At 39.7% G+C, this 19940-nt stretch overlaps 1 protein-coding gene across 2 annotated transcripts in view; it reads right to left on the bottom strand.

The window, feature by feature from the left end:
- The window catches only part of trappc9 (trafficking protein particle complex subunit 9), a 211615-nt gene that overhangs the window by 161433 nt on the left and 30242 nt on the right, over nt 1-19940 (bottom strand). For both annotated transcript variants that reach the window (XM_065948209.1, XM_065948210.1), the window contains 4 exons: nt 16576-16702; nt 14143-14288; nt 7998-8083; nt 113-239 (listed from right to left, as the gene is read on the bottom strand). In XM_065948209.1, the coding sequence (XP_065804281.1) occupies nt 113-239; nt 7998-8083; nt 14143-14288; nt 16576-16702 (486 nt within the window). The remainder of the gene's footprint in view (nt 1-112; nt 240-7997; nt 8084-14142; nt 14289-16575; nt 16703-19940) is intronic.

The following is a 19940-nucleotide window of genomic DNA, read 5'->3' as shown; positions in this document are numbered from 1 at the left end:
CAAATCAAGAATTATCCATGTTTTGATCAGGCTGTGTAACCAGCTAATAGAGAAGAGATTGGTACTCCAGCAGTTCAGTTTTGGAATGGAACAGCTCTCCAGCTGCACTCACCGTTGACAGTGATGTTGCCAGCTGTACGCGGGACACCAACCAGAGTGACAGGGTACAGGCCGGACTCTGCAGGCAGGGAGAGAGCAGCAGGCAGCGATTCAAACTCCACTCCAGAGGTCAGTAAACCCTAAAAAACCAGAAAGAGACAAAATGGCACATTGTAGTAAAGTATATCAAAGTAAAAGACTTTAAAGACGTGAATCAACTTTTGCGTATAAAAGCTGTTTAAGTCAAGGACTAGAAAAAAGAAGACGAATATAAGCCTGCTGCTAATTTGAATTAGAGCTTACTACAGTGTGCTAACATTAGCCTGCTAACACAACAATGCAGGTCACAGACAATTACAGCTCAAGCTAATGAAAATTTTGCCTTCCGCTTGCACTTAAGTCCTTCGTGGGAACCCGAGTGGAGGAGGGTTGGAGGTGTGTCGCTGTAGGAGAGTGGAGGCTTCAGTATGGTGGAGGTGTGGCCAAACAGAAGTTTGTTTTGATTTCATGCTCAAGAGGGACATCTACTGGATCAAAAAAGTTGCACATTCTACCTTTAATCATAATGTCTTATACAGATATATTTTTGTTGTTTGTTTTTTTATTATCGTAAAGGTAATTGTTTGAAAACCGCTTAATACTGACTGACACTATAAAACAGCCAATCCAGTCTCAAAGCTCTCTTTTGAAATAGTGCATCGTTAGTCACCACACTAACATGGCATAAATCTGCCTTTCTCTGAGAAAAAGCAAAGTGACGTGCAGCTGTCTGATTCTCTGGTAACACTTCAGTGTGAAGTGTCCCTCCAACTGTTTAATGTGATTCATCATCCTAATCCGCCCATGAGGTCCCGAAGTTTAAATCTCTGCCAGCATGAGGCGGCCATTTCCATTGGAGAAAAATGCTCTCCATGGGAAATGGCCACTTGAGCCATGTGTGCCAAAGACGTGATTCAAAGCCAATCCTACTGATGACAACACAAAGGGAAGAGGGATCAGAACAGTTCTAAAATATTGAGTCCAGATTCCTGCTGGGGTGATGTGGAGAGCAGAAAATCTAAAGCCAGCCTCTTTTGTGCAATGGAACATGTTCACTTGAGTGTCAGAACAGAAATAATGAAAGTTTTAGTGAACTTTAACCATCTTGGATTTATCTAATTATTTAAAAAAAACTGTTTGGTTTAGCTCTCACATAACTGGCCTTGTTATTGCAGTTATTGCAATTATTTGTATTGGTTATGATAACATACTAATCCTAAGGAACGTAAGTGTTAGGATCTGGGAAGAAAGCTAACATCCAAATGATCATTTCTTCACCTCTTTGACTTCCTCTTGGCCACATAACAGCGTTCCCAGATCTCAGAGTTTTAATTGGTGAATACAGTATTGTTATCGCTGATAGATACAACAGTGAGTGCTACTAAAATACTGGAAATAAAATCCCAATTGTGATAAAAATAAAGGATAATTATCAGTGAGAAGAATGACATATCCCACCTAAAAATACGTAAAAAGCCTCAAAGAGAGCAAAGGCAGTGATAAGGAATTTTTTTGGGGGGCTTTTTATGTTTTTACTGTAGAGATAGGACAGTGGATAGAGCCAGAAATCATGGACAGAGAGCGTGCGGAATGATATGCAGGAAAGGAGCCAAAGGTCGGATTTGAACCTGGGCCACTCGCTTTGAGGACTACAGTCCCTGTACAAGGTGCGTGCGCCCTAACCCCTCGGCCAAGCAGCGCCCCAGTGTTTTATATCGCACATGGATTTTATTTACCTACTGTTCAGAACAATATCAAAAGGGCACAGGCAATATACCAGGACCACAAACAGCAGTGAGTGAATAATCCAATTGGGCTAGTTTTAACTCCACTAGCCCTAACACTGGGAGTCTAAACTCAAACTCAGACCCACCAGTTGTTACTCTATTATCAAGCAGCAAAATCTAATGTTGAGAAAAATAAGCCAAAAATGAAGTCCAAAAGAGAAAAACCTGTACAGGAGGTGCATTTATTAAAACTCATCTGTTCTGATATTTAACCGAAGATTTATTTATACATATTGCATAATTAACAGCATGTTGAGTTGACTGAAAGGAGGATGCACTGTAGCTGTTTGCCAGGAGGATTATGTCCCAACTCAGCTCTTCTCATTCTTCATTCACTCTGTCATTCTTTGGCTGTGTTGTTTAGATTGATCCAAAGTTAGTTGGAATTAGCCTTTCCAATATGACAACCGCCACCGTTGGGCTTCAAAATGCTTCGTCAGAAACAAGTTGGTGACATCACTGGGACTACAGCCATGTTTTATAGAGTCTATGGTCATAATCTGACACGCCTATAATGCCAATTCCAATATTTTGGGGGGCTTCTGCTGTAGCCTATTATCCTGCCCTACAAGCCATTTGGGACTTGAGAATGAAGTCGGAGCTGATAAACAATATCTATAACTGGATTGTAATCTGCGCTCATCTGAAGATAAGTATCAATAGAAATCTACCAAAAGCTTAACTGTGGACTAACGCAGTTTTCACATTTGCACTCCTGAAAATATCCTGATAATTTCAGGAGGATATTCTTCTGATACATACGTTATGCTCCTCACAGCGGGAGACTATCCCTGTCATACAGGAGGGGGGTCTCCTGAGGTAAGAAACGTATGCAAAAGTAGCGGACGAAGCAACAGAATCCTCTATATGATGCTCTATTGAGAATATGTGCCTTTGTATCAATGCTACATGTAGTTTGGAGGAATAAAAATACCAGGGGTCTGGCAGGAGGAACTCCATTTGAAGTCCAAATGGCTGTTTTGCGTTCACACATACAGTTCCTCCAGCAAATATCAGTAGTTTTTCAGGAGTTTTCTGCAAGTGTGAAAGCCCTATAATACACAATGGGTTCTGAGATTGCATTTTGACAGATGCAGTAGGCCTCTTTTGCTCCCCACATGGACAGTTGTCCTGCAAAAACCTCTTCAAACATGATAAGTCAAACAAACAAGACATTCATTTATTGCAATTTGTTATACAAAATAGGACATGCCATTCACGTACCGCCTTATCAATTCCGGGCTCCAAGTTCATTTTTTAATAAGGTCTATAAACTTTCTTTAAAAAGATGATGTCATTTGACACTAGCTTCCTCTCTAGAGCAAGAACAGTGTGGCCTCTTCCCTTAAAGACAGCTCTTGTTAAAGGCTGCCTGTGACATCACTTTCAGGTTGTCAATGGTAATGATAAAGAATGTTTCATTATGATTAATTGATGAGGAGGTTATAAAACTTTTAAAACAGACACATACACAGAAGCCTTATTTGTAGACAGACTGAATGTGGCTCTGATGTTCTCTTTGAAACTGCACCCATGTTCCCTCAGATTGACTGTATTTACATTCCTTGAACACACCGCCTGGTTGCACGAGGCAGACTGAGGTGACGTAATGACTGCATCAATCCCTAACAGCAGACGCTACCTCACTGGAGGGAAGGCTGCCGGAGAGCTGAACCTCCGCGCAACCACGGCTGTGATTTCAGTCTCCTTCCTTTCACTTCAGGACATTATTATGCTCCTTTATTTGAAAGCAGAAGTATCGGTGTTAACCTATTGGAAATGGTTAATTTGCATTCTGCCTTGAAAAGGTTAATTAGCCTGTCACACTAACAACAACGATTAGTGCATACACAAAGTTAATTGTATTGTAGGGGAACATGAGCATTGACTTCATTGCAGAAAACCTGAAAAAAGCATGACGCTTTACTTTGATTATACTTAAACGGTATGATAATGAGGATTGATTGGGATTAATTAAAACTGCCAATTTGATGCCAAACATGGAGGCTTAGAGTAGAAAGACAAACATAATGAAAAACACAGATTCAAAAGACAGATTTTTCTGAAAACATTGAAATGTTTTAACCTTTTGGGATTACCAAGCAGGTACCTATCTTTTATTATGTCACTTACTTATTTACTGCAGTGAATTCAAAAATACAAAATCCTTTTTTGTATAAGCATGGCAAAGACAAATGTTTTTTTTCAGTCCACTAGATTGTTCAGTTTGACTCTGGTGAGGTCATCAGAAGTTCAGTGTCAGTGGTAAAGTTGGTTTAAAAAAAAAGGTAAGTAAGGCACTGTGTCCACCTAGGATTTTCTTCTGAGCACCACTGTCTTTTTTTCAATAGTTTTTAATGAGCAGAGAGCGTTCGCCGCAGTCTTTTTTACAAGCACAAGAAAATCTTTCAACTTTTCACCGTCGCTCTTTTCCAAATGTTTAATATTCCTCGTAGTTTCGCCGCCTAAGGATCGAAAAACGGCAATTGGACACGGGGCCTAAGTAAGTAAAGTGTATTTGTATAGCACCTTTGACTGATATACATCACAAAGTGCTTATCATTAAAACGAGTACACAATAAAACAAAATAAAACAGCAGAGAACAATAAAAAGCACAGGGGAGACGGTTAAAAATCATAACAACAATAAAACAAATAATTACAGTGATGCATTAAAAGCAAATGCCACTGAGAAATAAAAGCAAATTAAATAAGACAATTGATGCAGTTACTAGAGTGGTGCAAAAATTCAAAGAAGTTCTCCAAATAAGATAAGATAATCCTTTATCTATCCCACAACGGGGAAATTTACAGACAAATGCTTGTCTGAAACATTTTCGGCTGCTTCATGAAAGTGTTAGGAGTCTAAGGACAGCAGAGACAAGGGGAGAGCGTTCCATAGATTCAGAGCAACAGCTTGGAAAGCACGTTCACCCCGTGTTTTAAAACAGCAATGGGGAACGGCCAATAAACGTTGGAGAGAAGACCTGAGAGGCTTATAGGGAGTGTATGGGAGGTGGAGAAAGATAAGACAGTTAAGTACATGATAATGCTATTTCAATGTAATAACTTCAATAACTCAAGGGGCTTCATAAATGTTTCTATAAGTTGCTTGTTTTAAAATAATGCATGTTATAGTGAATTAGTGTGGGCATTTGCACTGAGCTTAGTCTGCCTGTGTAGACTACAATACAATCCCACTGAAGTGAAAATAACGGAAATATTTCATCCTCCTCTGAAAATGAATCGCTGAGGGTGGGAGTAAAAAAGCACTGCGTCAATAGAAAATCAATGAAGCCCACAGCTGGGTATTTACGCTCAAGTAGTGTGATGACTGAGAAGGAGGACCTGTCCTGCCAAACTGCAGGGTCACCTTGGTGATGGAAGATGAAAGTGACCTTAAGAGAGTGTGTGTGTGTGTGTGTGTGTGTGTGTGTCTGTGTTTTCTGGTGTGTTTCAGGAAGTCATGTAAAGTGAATGGATGGTTGCTCCGGTCTAGCAGAAGTCACTTTGTCTGAGTAACAGAGGAGCTCTGGGCAGCGTGCGTCACCCTCTCGGCCTCTACCTGTGTGACTTTACTGCACCACCTGAGGTTCCCAGCTGCCATTGAGCTGTGAAATGCTTCAGCTTCCATCTGTGACCTGATCAATTCACCCGTGAGGGGGGCAAGTAAATAACAGCATTATCACTAGTTGACCTTGCAGATTTCATGGTTCCCCCTCAGAGAAACTCTGCAAACAGGCAGCTTATTGGGCTCCAACTCCCTGAGCTTCAGATGATGAATCAAGTGCATTTCTTTTCTTAATGTTATCTTTTTTTTTTTTTTTACTTTAATTGAAAGAAAAAAAAAGAACAGACCAGAAAACAGCACACAGGGTTTTTGCTGACAAAGAAAACTGATTTATATAAATAAAAAAACAAGGAAATTAAAGCTTGGTTGCTGCATTTTAATTTAGCAAAAGCACTTATTTATATCTGTAGTGTCTATAAATCTGTAATTCATTATCTGTAATACCCATGATGTAAGCGTATCCATAAGAGTGAGTAAAAACTTGAAAAAAAAAAGAAAGCAGAGCATGAAATCAGCTATATCTGTTTGGGTAAGAATTAAACCTTTCACACTTCCAGAAAACTCCTGAAAAAAACGACTTATATTTCCCTAACAGCTTAATTTTTTCGTTCGGACTTCATCCGGATTTTTTTCTGCAGCGAGTCTGAGGGAGCTGATGTGAGAACGCAGCAGGATATTCTCCGGAGAATTCACCTCGAGCCAATAGGATGGGGAGTGACGTTTGTAAACTGTGACTGCTGCACGGCGGAGTTCTCCGCTCTTTTGTTGATGTTGTCATTCTGCTGAACTACACGTAGCGTTGATATGAAGACAAACATTCTCATTAAAGCATCGTATAGCGGACTCTGTTGCTTTGTCAGCTACTTCCGTGTCTCTGCTTTTAAGTAAACAGAGACACTTAACTTTAACTTTTTTTTAATTCTGACATGCCGAGTAACATTTGGCCAAAAAAAAAAAAATAGAGAATCTTTGATCCAACTGTTTGTTTTTTTTTGATGATAAACTGAAAGCAGAGTTGAATTAATACTAAATTTAGAATGAGGTCATTAAACCTCTTAAAGGGCAGTGTCTAAGGTGACTTTTCTGAAAGCCCAAAAGAAAAAGGCCAAAGGTCCAAACCCCAAGAATATTCAGTAAAAAAATACATTTAACAACACAAACAAATTTGTGAGGCTGGAAATAGCAAATGCTGAAGCTTCGCTTGGTTAATCCCTCAAATGATTAATTTACTGTAGTATCAAATTTAAAACAGAAAAGTTCTAATTATTTTACAAAAATTATTTTCATGATATTACTTTGGTCCATTTCACCAGCACTTTGTGAGTTAGTGATTTCAATATTTATTAGAGATAACATTTCCTCCCTGGTGTTTTAAACCACACAAATACTCTCAGAGAAAAGCTGTCTGGTGATTACTCATCCATTTTAAACACTTCCCAGATGTTTCAAACTGGAGGTTGTCTACATTTCCTGTGTCTGTCGCCGCATGTTCTGTTATTAGACGATGCAGGGCAGCTAAATCAACCAGCAGGAGCTGTCCAAGTCTATTTGGCATCAGCTCGGAGACAGCCACCACAATTAAGAGGCCGCTGTCTCCGTTCACAATCTGCCACCAAACTTTCACGGCAATTTGTCTTTGACTCTCCCAAACAATTAAAGGCAACATCACTTTTGACAGGTAGTACATTTCATGAGGTGCTGTGTTTGCAGCTGCTATCTGGCAGCTGATAGGAGGCCTCTCCCTGCTGGTCTTTTATTGAGCCTGATGATTACTTTGCATCTCAAGGTTGCTGCGCATCACTGCATTCATATACAGACACAGCAGTGAGCAGGTGGAACAGCAGTTTTTATCTGGTAAGTTTTTGCTCCCTTGGTTAAGAAGTTAAAAAGCACATAGTAAAAAAGGATCCGTCAGAATTGTGATTTATGCAACAGTTAAGAACCTTTAACAAGAAATCTTCTAAAGCTTAGAAGCTGCAGTAACCAAGCATCCGTTGAACATCATAATCAAATTGGATTCCCTGGTGTCTTGTCTTTTTACAAACTTTATTTGGCATAGAATAGAGGCACAAATGGACTTAAGCTTACCTCAATATGAACCTACCGGGTGTGATAAGTTGGTGTGTGAAACCATAAAAGTAATGGCACTACAGGGGGTGTGGCGCTCCCTTGTAATGTTTTTTTTTTTGTTTTTTTTTTTACTGTCAGGACTTAGAAGGGTTTGTTCTCACCATCTCATCTCATCATTACTGTATTAAAGTGTCAAAAATCTTTCAAGGCACCTTAATGAGGCTATCAAAGAAGAGAGGAAGGCCATTTTTGCTGTTCTTATGTGGGTGTACGGGGACAGCTTATGTTACTACTGGGCGAAAAACATTCCAGCAGGTTGTTATTTTTTTTACAAAGCTGGCGGTGAGATATGTAGATTAATCAAAAATGTAAACCATATAGCATGTTAGCAGAGTACATTCTCTGTTTTTAGTAGAATGAATTTCACTGACCATGTTCTCAACACGAAGTTCATAAGGCATGGGGTTGTAGACCATGAGCTGCACTTCACAAACATCTCCTTGAACCCACTGGAAGTCTAGGAAATGCAAAAAGAGAAACATGAATACATTAGAACAAGATGCCAGCTGTATTAAAAACCAATTTTGAATTAACGAGCTGAGGGAAATCCTCCATTAGGCTGCACTGCCATTAAACATCTAAAAAGGCAACAGCCAGTAATGGATAACATACATTTAAAAGAAATATGTGTAATAATGTCACCAACTGGCTTTCAGTTATGCTTTGATTAAACTGCAACCAGCTTCTTCAGATCGGCAGCTTGACATTAAGGAAATACACCCAGGCGGGTTTCATTTCAGACATGAGTAAGATATGAAGATCTTATTCTACTTATATCCGTTTATCTTGTCGAATCCTGTTATACAATGACACTAAAGGCTTCCAATTAAATCTAATCCTTTACTATGAATCTACACCAGTGGCTAGTTAGCTTAGCTTAGCTTAGACTAAAGACAAAAACACAGCATTAAAGGTTCACTGACACATCCAACATTCCCAAAGTTATGTAAAAGCATAAAATACATGTCCCCTTAAGGAAGAATGGCTATTGTAAATGGACTTGGTAAATGGTAAATGTTTAATGGACTTGAGTTTGTATAGTTATTTTCTAGTCTTCTGACTGCTCAAAGCGCTTTTGCTGATGGCAGAGGCTGCTATGTAAAGTGACCATCAGACTCAACCAATCCACATTCATACAACGCCGACGAAGCAGCGGGAGCAGCTTATGGTTGAGTGTCTTGCCCACTCTAAAGCCTGTGGACGTCCTATCACTCTGCCCTCACATTTATAACTGGTGATAGATTCGGCGCTCATCATTGTTTCCTGAATGAGACAGTCGGTTGGCCTACTCTTGAAGATAGGTGCGAACAGCACGGATAACTACATCACATTATGTTAGGAGTTAATTAAAGCAACTCCAGAGATACAAGAGAAGGTAGGTAAGCATTGAATAATGGGTGCTGTTCTGCAGATTTATAACAATTCTAATAATAAGGGCGGAATATGCAGAGGAGAGCTGCAGTCTTGACTTCCGGAGAGAATAACTTGTGGTTCAACAACAGCTTAGTCTTACTCGAGAAAATAAATATTGCAGCTCTGCACTGCATTATCCATCATTCCTGAGATAGTTGTTGAAGGGTTTGTTTGAATGTGAAGCTGCTGTAGTCCCACTGTAGGCTTACCCATCTCCATTGTAACATTTTCCAGTCCATTTGAAAGTCCATTGTGGCAAATAGACTTGCAAAATAAGGACCTGACAACCTGAGCTCAGACCCCTGGTCGGAAAAGGGATTTGTTTTAAGGCAAACCTCATCCATGTACCTTGGGAAATTAAGTCAGTCAAAAGAAAGATATATATGATGTGGAATCTGGAAATCCCCACACATCCTCAGGTCTGGCTTACAGGCATTCTCTCATTGCAATTAAGTGTGAAATACACTTCAGAAGGTAGAAAGACAAAGTGGATTGCTGTCTGCTTGTTTGCATTGCCTCAGTACAGACGCCTCAAGTGGCCATTGAGATTCTGAATAGATCTCCAAAGGCTTCAGCTCTTTGAGACCTCATTGTTCAAAGCAATAATGAATGTTTTGAGTGAATGCATGGCTGCACAGTTTGTTAAACATTGCCTGTGTTTGCTTCCTTAAAGGGCATTTATTTTGTCTCGCACGTGCATTGAAAACCATCTTTTTATTGACCTAAGAGAGAACCAAAGAGGTTTGGTGGTGTTATTGCATCCTACAGAAAAATATTCTGTGAACCTATCTGCATCATTAATCTTTCATACTGAATAATACATTTCCCACAATGCCTGAGCACCGGAGCAAAAATCATCCATGGGAAATGAAGCGACCCCCGAGCAGGAGGGAATGCATTGAAACATAGCTAAAGCAGTGCTCTGGAGCTTGCTTGAAATTACTAAAAACTAACGACTCAGAAGATATATATTTCTTTTGGACATTCGGTTAAAAACTGAAGATGCAAGAATTAAAACAACCAATAGAAAAAGATTGCACAAAAACAAGGTCCATTATTCCTTTCCATTCGACAGAAAAATGTTGGGAAGGTTAAAGAACACATTGGTTGTGAAGATCGATGGTGATGTTTGAAATAGAAGTTAGATAATGACAACATCTCAACTTAAAATGTTGTCATGATGTGATTTGTCGTAATGATGTTATATTGAAAGTTGAGCAAACTTTCCCACCGCAGCAGGAACAATACTTAACACATTTTGTCCTCATGAATATGGTGTCTCCTCAACTTGGAAGGTCCAGGAGAAGACCAGTGTTGTTTTCACACATGCACAAAACTCCTCAAAATGTCCAGAAATTCATTTTTTCTGCCATAGCCCCCTAGTTGGGGCTAGCCAATGTTTGAACGCAAAATTCAGGAAAAAAAGTGAGAAAAGGTAATGACTTTTACTGTGTATCATCCGACCTGTAAGCAACCATTGTGCATGTAGTGAAGCTGCTTCATACTCTTTTTTTGCTTGCAAGTATGTTCTTTACTGTACCACTCATTTATTGATACTATGGATATTTCGAGTTACATGTAGCATTGATACAAAGACAAAAACCGTCATTATAGCTGGTTTGCGCAATATATTGTATATAACAGTTTTTCTTTGTTGAATTTTGCCTCCTTGTGTTACACATTGCAGAGAAGGACTAAAAGGGGCATAAACATGCCGCCTTGAACAATATATCTAAAGGTCTATAGTTTCAGTACAGATGTATTCCCAGCGCCAATTTCCTCTTGAGGGTTATGAAGCGTATCTTTTCTTATCTGCTAAACTTGTAATGCCATTAAAAGCCACACAAAAGTGGCTCTTTAGTCAATATTATTTCTGAATAATTCTGCAGAGAGTGGGCAAACGCAAGAACCACCCAAACAAAAACAAAAAAAAAGAAATCTTTTAAAAGGACGTGCAGGAACAGATGCAATACACAGCTTGTCAAGACTCAGCAGGAATAAAGTGCATCACGGTGAACCAGAGGTTTGAGTCAAGTTTGTATTTTTCCATGTGCCCAGGGTCCGACCCATTTGACCCCTCACTACTGTCTCCTGTCAAAATGAAAGCACCCCCACCAAGAGGAAGACAGTGATTTATCTTTTTCCTTCAGTCTAGCTTTCATCATGTGTAGCACAGTTTATTGCACTGAGGTAAGGTAACTTCAATCAAACCACATTGGTTCTCGAGACTCTGTATGTCAACAATCATACTTCATAATTTCCAGAAAAAGTTGCTGGAGCTGAGGTGGGCATTAGACCTCCTGACAAACAGCTACAAAGCACCCAGCTATCAGTCAGCTCAGCCCCACACCTTTATCATGAATAACTTTTTGGGTGGGGCTTTTGTAGCCAGCCTCTAGTTGAACTGCAGTCTTTTGCACTTCTGCGTTGGCTTCATTTTTTAAAACAGAAAGTTGCTTGTTGAGTAAAATTCCCCTTCCTGTATGTCGCTATTCCACTGTAGTAAATAAACAACCAACACTGAAGCAAATGGAAAGCTCTGGACACTGTTATAGATCCTCAAAGTCTCACAGCAATTATTGTGAAATGCCCAATCCCTTGTTATTGGACCTTTTGTTTATGGCTGAATATTGACCAGTTCCACAGAGTATGACTTAAAGTTGTTGGAAATTAAGCTTTGAATGGGGAAAAAAAAGAATCTTAAGTGCAAAACCCCTGGTTAAATAAACATCTCATTTTGCTGTTTAGTACATCTAAAAAGATTTAGGGGGCATGAATCTCTTTTGGATTGACATTTTCCTTGTTGTAACTTGAATCTTATTGACTGTGGGTACAACAGCACATGTGACAATCAGTGTCGTGTAGCCTTTTTTTTTTTTTATTTGCACATGCAACATGCTTTCGTGGTCTAGGCGCATGCATGTTCAGAGGAAAACCTTGCTTGAAAGACTTGATTTCTACTGTTACTGCGTATTGGGAGTTGCCTTGAAGGAGTGAAGAGAGAATGTCTTGGAATTAATCTCCAAAGCTTCATAACACTAGACTGTAGCAGAGGAATATCTAACTTCCAACATGTAAATCCAGATCAAAGAAAAGAGCAGCTCGAGGGTCCAGACGTTTATTAAAAATCTCTCGGGGTTCCCTCCATCTCCGTTTCTTATGTGAATGGTTATGTACACTGTAATTGGCTATATATATATATTTAACATTTAATTACCTAATATTCATAATGTATTTGATTTGAATTTAGCATTTTAACTCTAGTAATCCAAAATATTCAGGCTTTTGATGATGATACACAGCTTCCAAAGGTCTGACTTGTTGTTTCAGTAGCTTTTCTACAGGAAAACATCAAGGGAACACTGACAACAATGCTTGATCAATGTGAGGCTATGATGACAGTAAACTGTCTTTTAAAAGCAGGTATTCATATCATGACTGGGTGCCAAGTAAAAGTCAGAAGCCTGGCCAATAATAAAGACTGTAAAAAAGGGTACATTTATTACAAATTGCATATTTTCTTCAATACAAGTACAGATTAATACAGCCTCTGATTGATGTTCTTTTGAGATTTTCTTTTACTACTCACACACATTCAACTACAGAAATGGTAACTTAACAAAAGGTGTATCCCAGTGGTTCAAAGTGCCAGGGACGGATCTTGATGAGATTTGAAAGTGATGTCAGATGAAGTGGGCTTTGCATAATGTCCCCGACTCAGCATTGGCAACAAGTTGATTCGATTGGTGTCTGCAAGTGCTGCACCGACACAATCCCAAACTGACTTGCACTGCAACTCCAGATCAGAGTAAAGCTAAACCTGACTTTGATTGATGGCTCAGCACCTGGGACAGCATAAAACACTTAAATGGATTCTCTGGAGACACAATGCAAACAATAGGGGGTTCTTTTCAGTTCCCAGTCAGTAACACACCAGGTCCCTCAAGTATATCCTTGGGCCCGTTGCTGCTGCCTAAATATCAAGTGGATAAATACATCAGGTCCAAGTTCAGGTGACTTTACATGTATTCCGTAGGTGGATTTGATGAATCTCAGGCTGTAAATGGCATTTATGAGGTGGAGATGTCAATTCAAAAATTGGAATGGAATTTTAAAAAGAAGTCATTTGAACCCCCTCATTTCAAAAAGTTATCTTGACTTGCTTGACTGTGGACAAATAAATGATAGAAACTAGAAAGTCAATGAATCCCTAGACCAACAAAACATTTGATGAAACAAAAAAAGGAGATATTGACCTAATTTTGCATGAGTTCAATTACGGCATGTGTAATATTTTAAAGAATAAAATGTGAAAGGTTCATTGGTAAATGGATCGTATTAATGACATACAATTTGTAATATTTTATTTGCATTAAAAATGTGGATTATCTCCATGCCAATGTATTATCCAATCTATGACTGACCTAACAAAGGCAGCTCCTTTGACATTTTGATCCCTTGATCTATGTTATAAGCAGCCAATGTGGCCACTGGGGCGGCTATGACTCAGTGGTAGAGTTGGTTGTTCTCAACTGGAAGGTTGGGGGTTTGATCCCCAGTAGCCACAAGACACTTAACCCCAAAGTGCTCCTGTTGCTTCGTCGCGGCCTATAATTTTTTATGAATGGGATAAGCTCATACTGATGGGATAGTAAACCCATTCCCAAACTGATGGGTGTGAATGTGACCTGCGGTGTAAAAGCGCTTTAAGTAGTCAGAAGACTATAAAAGCGTTATACAAGTTCCATTTACTATTTACAGGCCTGAAGCAGAGTGGATGAGAACCCTAAATGCTTTCCAACAGTTCCACAACCACTTTACATTTCGTAAGTCCCCAGCTTCAATATGTAGACTCAAGCGTCTATCTTCTGTTTCTAATTATCTTTTGTCAAACGAATCAGATCCAGATGACACCTGATGTAGATTCAGAGAACTGTATATTCAGACTGAAAGACAGCTTTTAATCCTCAAGTCATTTCACATTCAAGTGCTAGAGTGTGAGTGTCCAAACCCAAATGCTAAATGTTAATGTGAGCATGTGCAGCAGGTTGTGATAAGCAAATTATGCATACATGGGCGCAACAGAAACGGTGATGGGCTTACCAATCTTCTTACAGCGCTCCTCTCCTCTGTTGTGCATAATGATCGGAGAGTAGATGAAGGGGCTGGCGGTGGACATATTCTGTCCCAGCAGGCCTTTCACTTTGTGAGGACGCAGACTGACAGGCAGATTGAGGAGCTTCACCGATCTAGTTTTGGCATCACAGAAAAAAGAACAACAGTGACATTAGTAAGGCTCATTTCCCACATGTTTTTAAGGCACATTTAACACCAAAAATGATCATTTCACATTGTGATAAAAGTCTTGAACAATCAAAGGGCTGAAGGCAGAATAAGAATTCAAAAGAAAGTTTGAACAAATTAATTGGCCTTGCCTGGTTACTGTTGATTTGCCTAAAGCTCTGCAGCAATTCATTTTCCTACAGTAGCTTACTCACTGCAGTGAAAGCCTGTATTTACCTAATTATTTTTACATTCAAAAAGCTCTGAAAACTCAGAGGATATCTGCTGGAACAATTCCAAGGGAACTTTATACACAAATGACGAAAAAAAAAATGCACTGTGGAAATATTCTAATGCCTATGAATTAATGTGAACAAACAGATAGCTGTCATCTCCTGGGTCTTGTTTTTTCCTTGCCTTGAGGCAGATCTGTCTTGCTTTGAGAAGGACTTTGCTGAGAGATCAATTATTTAAGTAATATGAATGCAAGACGCTGGTACCTCACTTTTCCAACAATGTTTTTTTATGTTTTGTCAAATGACATTTTCCACCCATTTACTTCACAGAGCATCACACTTGAAACTGTTAATGCCACTCAATATCGTCTATGTATCCATTTTTGTTTCCTTGTCAAACAGCCATTAGCTGTGCTTTCACTCTGGAAACTTTACTATGTGTTTGGGAATCCTTTGAAGGAAATCAGCAATTCCACTGCAGGAAACAGGGTCTAAATAAGGGTCATGTTTTATTGACCCCAAACAGTACAACAGGTACAACAGGTAGTCATTTCCTACTGTGAGGGAATTTCTGAGGCGGAGTCTTTCAACAGCACTAAAACAATCGGATTCATTCTGATCACTGGCATCATGGTTGCTCCACAGTCATACGCAAAAGCCAGTGCTTATCCAGCTAGTATTCAAGGGTCTTCCAAAAAATAAAACCGATGACAAATGTCTGAGGGCACCTTTTGTTTCCTTACAAGACGTTCTTAGAACCAAAAGCTCTGGCTACTTCGTCTGGAAGGAAGTAATACTACCTACCTGCCAATCAGAGTCCTGGCTCTAGATGAGGATATCATGTTATTGACCCCAAACAGTCATTAGAGGCGTTCTAATTTGTATTCAGTAATTTACTGCTTACATAATTTGGGGTCAAAAATCAACAGTCACAAAAAGTTTGGAAATGCATCAGATGCAATGCTTCATCTTGCAGTTGCAAATCAGGCTGTTATGGCTGCAAGGCAGTCCACCAATCCACTATCTATACTGCTTATATTGTTCAGGGTCACAGGGGGACTGGAGGTGATCCCAACGGTTATTGGGCGACAGAAGGGGTATACTCTGGACAGGTTGCAAGTCAATCACAGGTCTCAGACAAATATAAAGACAACTATTCAAACTCACACTCACACCTACTGGCAATTCAGAGTCACAGTGACAGCGCTGACCAACGCACCACCCTGCAGCGCTGCAACATCCTCTTTTCCTGGTAAATGCATGCGATCAGAGCTACAATCGTCTAATTTTGCCAATGTCAGGCTCAGAATATTTTTTTTTTTCCCCAAAGCCTCTGAGCGGACTGAGAAAAAAGAAGCACTGATCGGTTTTTTTTTGCCTTTATTTATACATGACTGTGGATAGAGTAGAAAAATCGAGGGAGAGAGCTTTGGGAATGATATGTGGGAAAGAAGCCGCAGGTTGGACTTGAACCCAGGCCGCCCGCTTGGAGGACTTCGGCCTCTGTACATGCCGCTATGTCCTCAGCGCCCCTGACCTACTTTTAAAGGTGAGATTTTTGTTTCACTATAGAGACACTACATCTCTTTCAACAAAGCCACCAGACGTCATAGTCAGAAACTTGAAATAACAATCTGAGCCTGTCAGATGGCAAAAAACAAACCTGACTCTCTTTGATTCGGGTCATGTGATTGCAGTGATTATGTTGCAGCTATTACAGGTGAACCCAACATTTTTCTACCAATTAGTCATATAGACAACACAATGTGTATGTAAATTACGTTTAAAATAACTGAATTGCCCTTTTGCTCCTGTTAATTAGCTGTGTTTTTCCGCCATTTTTTATGACCCTTTTACATTTGGTTTTACATCATATTCTTTGTGGGTTTTTTTTATGTATTTTTACACAATGTAACCAGACCAAATTTGTAATTTGGATGAATTTTGCGCAAACAAAAATTGAGCCAACACAGAACAAGTTGCAAGAAAGCCACAATCATAGAAAAGTCTGACTTACCGGACGATGGGAAGCTTTGTAAAAGGCACAGGAGGGAGCTTGAGTCCATCAGGAAGGGTGATGACCTCCATTCCACCTGGACACTTGGAGGTGTAGTTCTCCAGACTCTGGGTGACTTCTTTCTTTTCTAAACGTGTAGGAGCATAATGGGAGCAGAAATTACAACACTGGAGAGTAGATAGAGTACATTACATACAGGTACAGAAACAAGTACCTGAAGATAAGGCAGCAACAATTAAGATACTATTACTTTCCCTTTCTCTACAACCTGACAATCCACACTCCATTGTAGACGTTTCATCTTTTTTATGAGATATAAATTAGCTCAACATTAATGACCCGTGACATTTCTCTCTCTGCAATAACAGCCCCAGCCTTCAAGTACAATTGCAAGTTTTATTGTACCATCAATACCTTTTTTGGGGGAACATTGCTGCTCAGCCAGCCATACAATGTTCTTTGGCTCTGCAAGTTTTGAGGGTGTACATCAAACAGAAACGGACATTTACTTGCAGAGAAAGCCTTCAGGTCTAAATCCCGCTACAGGGCTACCTTTTTGAAATCTTATGATGTCAACATATTAATGGGATTTCTTTATCTTTATTTGTTAATTTAAAAATGACATAAAGATGTATTCACTTTCATAAACCAGAGAGGGAGGGGCTCAGTTGTCATTATTGTCATACAGTAGGGACTGTAGGTTGGGAGTTCGATCCCCAGCTACTGCAGCAACATGTCCAATGTGTCCTCGGGCAAGACACATATATGCATATGTATGAATGGAATAAGTTACTTCTGATGGTCACTTTACACAGCAGCCTCTACCATCAGTGTGTGAATGTGTAGGTGTGACCTGCGGCGTAAAAGCACTTTGAGTAGTTAGAGACTAGAAAAGCGCTACACAAGCTCAAGTCCATTTACCATTATTTTTCTTGAACAAACAAAGGCAAGATAATCCTTTCAACTTTAGTAAGGTCAGAAATTTAGCTTCTACATATAATAACCTTGTGCACAAGTTGTTGGGAACAATTAAATGCATATTCATTTTGACGGCACTACTTCATGGACTAAAACTAAAGCACCCTTTTAGGCCCCGTGTCCACCTAGCTTTTTTTTTCTGAGCACCAGCATCTTTTTTTCCCCCCCGAGCGCTATGACTTTTTTGTGCGGCCGCTCCCATAGTTCAAGAAAATCTTTCAACTTTTCAGAAAGGCGCTGTTGGTGTACCTGGCGCTCATTTTCAAAATGTATGATATTCCCTGTAGTTTTGTTGCCTACAGATCACGTCTTGAACCCACATCCTCTTTGCTCCTTGTCTGATCTCAAATTTAAATCGGGCAGTAAAAATTAACGGTGCAGTGACGGTCATACAGCAGCCGTTGTCAACAGACTGTTGTCATAGATACAGGATGCACATGCAGCACTTTTCTTCTCAGCGCCCAAACGCTTCATGCAAGCGCTCCGAAGCGCACAGCCAGCGCTTTTCTGCCCGGAAAAAAAAAACGCTAGGTGGACACGGGGCTTCAGCCAACTTTTCCAGTTCCTGCTCATCACTTTTCCCTCTATACGTGCTACAGTACCATTGCACTATTTACTCCTACATTTCTCCCACCTTGTACTTGTTACATGCATAATTTCTTACACATAAATTTCCAGGTTCACTTGAAGCAACGAAACAAGAATAAAGAGATAAAAAGGATTACAAACATAAACTTTACAAGGCCTCTAACCTCTGCATTGGGTCATTTTTCATAGTATTCTGCTCACTGCAGAACTTCAGTTTGTTATACTTTAGGACTTGCTGATACCAGCTTAAACCAAGACGTAACCTCTGGTGTTGAAAAATGAAGCCAATGCAGGAGTGTGGGAAAAAAAAAACCTGCAGTTCCTCCAGTAGCTGTCTGCAGTAGCTGTTTTTTTTCAGGAGGCTTAAGGCCCGCCTCAGTTCCACCTCTTCGCCTGTTACTAGATTGAGCCAAAGTAAGGTAGAGTCAGCTCTTCTAAGATGGTGACTGCCATCTTTAGGCTTCAAAACACCTCAACAGAAACCAATGAGTGGCATCACTGACACTACACTGAATGTTTTATTCAGTGTATGGCTAAAACATGCTAAGGTGTGACTTAGAGATCAAGCAGAACTTCATTTTTTTCCACCTCAAGCACTGCTCCAAGTACAAGAAAAAACATTCTTAGAAAACTGACTACATACATACATTGTGTACAAAGGAAGGCACAAACCTATAATCACAGACTTGTTGCAAACAGTAAACGAAAAGAAAATGAAGCAGCGCAGTTAGAGTGCCAGAAAGAAGTGGAAAAAAAGAAATAAAGAAGATAATTAAGTGAGATTGAGATGGATGGACTGTGGCAGGGAGGAAAGATCCAGAGGAAGAAGCCTGGTTGAAAGTACCCCAAGATGAATGGATGATAGCTGAGGTGTCCTTCTGGCTCAAAGCTTTCCAGATTGATGACATATTTGTCATTTTTTTCCCCCCCGTTAGCCATTTCTGAGTGTTCACAGCAGCCAAACTCTTCAGGGGCCACTCCAGGACTGAGAGCTAAACTGTGGCTGTGCAATGAAACAGTCATTTCTGTGTAAATGTTGATTCTGTTCCCATAGATTGCTTTGTGAGAGATGAAGCAATAATGAGCAGGTAGTTCTATTATGATTAATAGCATCAAATTTCAGAAAACACCAGGAAAAAAACAGCATTTTATTCATTTGTAAATAACTGATATGAATGGCACTTTACGGGGTTATTGCTTGATTAATTTGGGGGGAAAAGAATTTCATCAGATTGTTCTTATCATGACCTAAACAACATCACTGCAAGCGCACAATTGAGGAAGATTCACAACAGCAAGACAAATACTTGTATGGTCTTTTTGAATGGCCTGACTGATACGGAATTTTTGCCGATACCGATAATAGGGAAGGAAAAAAATCAGATACCGATAAATTTGGCAATATCTTTCTTAGATCTATTTCGACCCTTAGAGATAGATACTCACAGACATACATTACATTGATCCCTCAAATACAGTTATCAAACACTTTTGGAAAAGACAGTGAGGACAAGATGGTCACTCAACTGGAAAGTAACTGCACATGTACATGCATCACCGCTTGACACTCTGGAGAGTGATCATGCTTGTTGTAATCCATATAGCACCCCCTGCTGGTGAAAGAGAACTGCAATTGTAATACAGTGAAACTCAAATGCAATGCTGTTTTGACTGGAGAATAAATCTAGTAGGCGCAAATCTGAGATAAAATTAGCCGATACCGACAGTCACTGGATATGTTAATATCAGCCGAAATTATGGGCTGGCCGCTTAAACGGTCAGGCTCTATTTTTTGGTCT

The sequence above is a fragment of the Labrus bergylta genome, chromosome 19, assembly GCF_963930695.1.
Source record: "Labrus bergylta chromosome 19, fLabBer1.1, whole genome shotgun sequence".
In the NCBI taxonomy this organism is placed as follows: Eukaryota; Metazoa; Chordata; class Actinopteri; order Labriformes; family Labridae; genus Labrus; species Labrus bergylta.
This window is presented reverse-complemented; position numbering and strand designations above follow the sequence as displayed.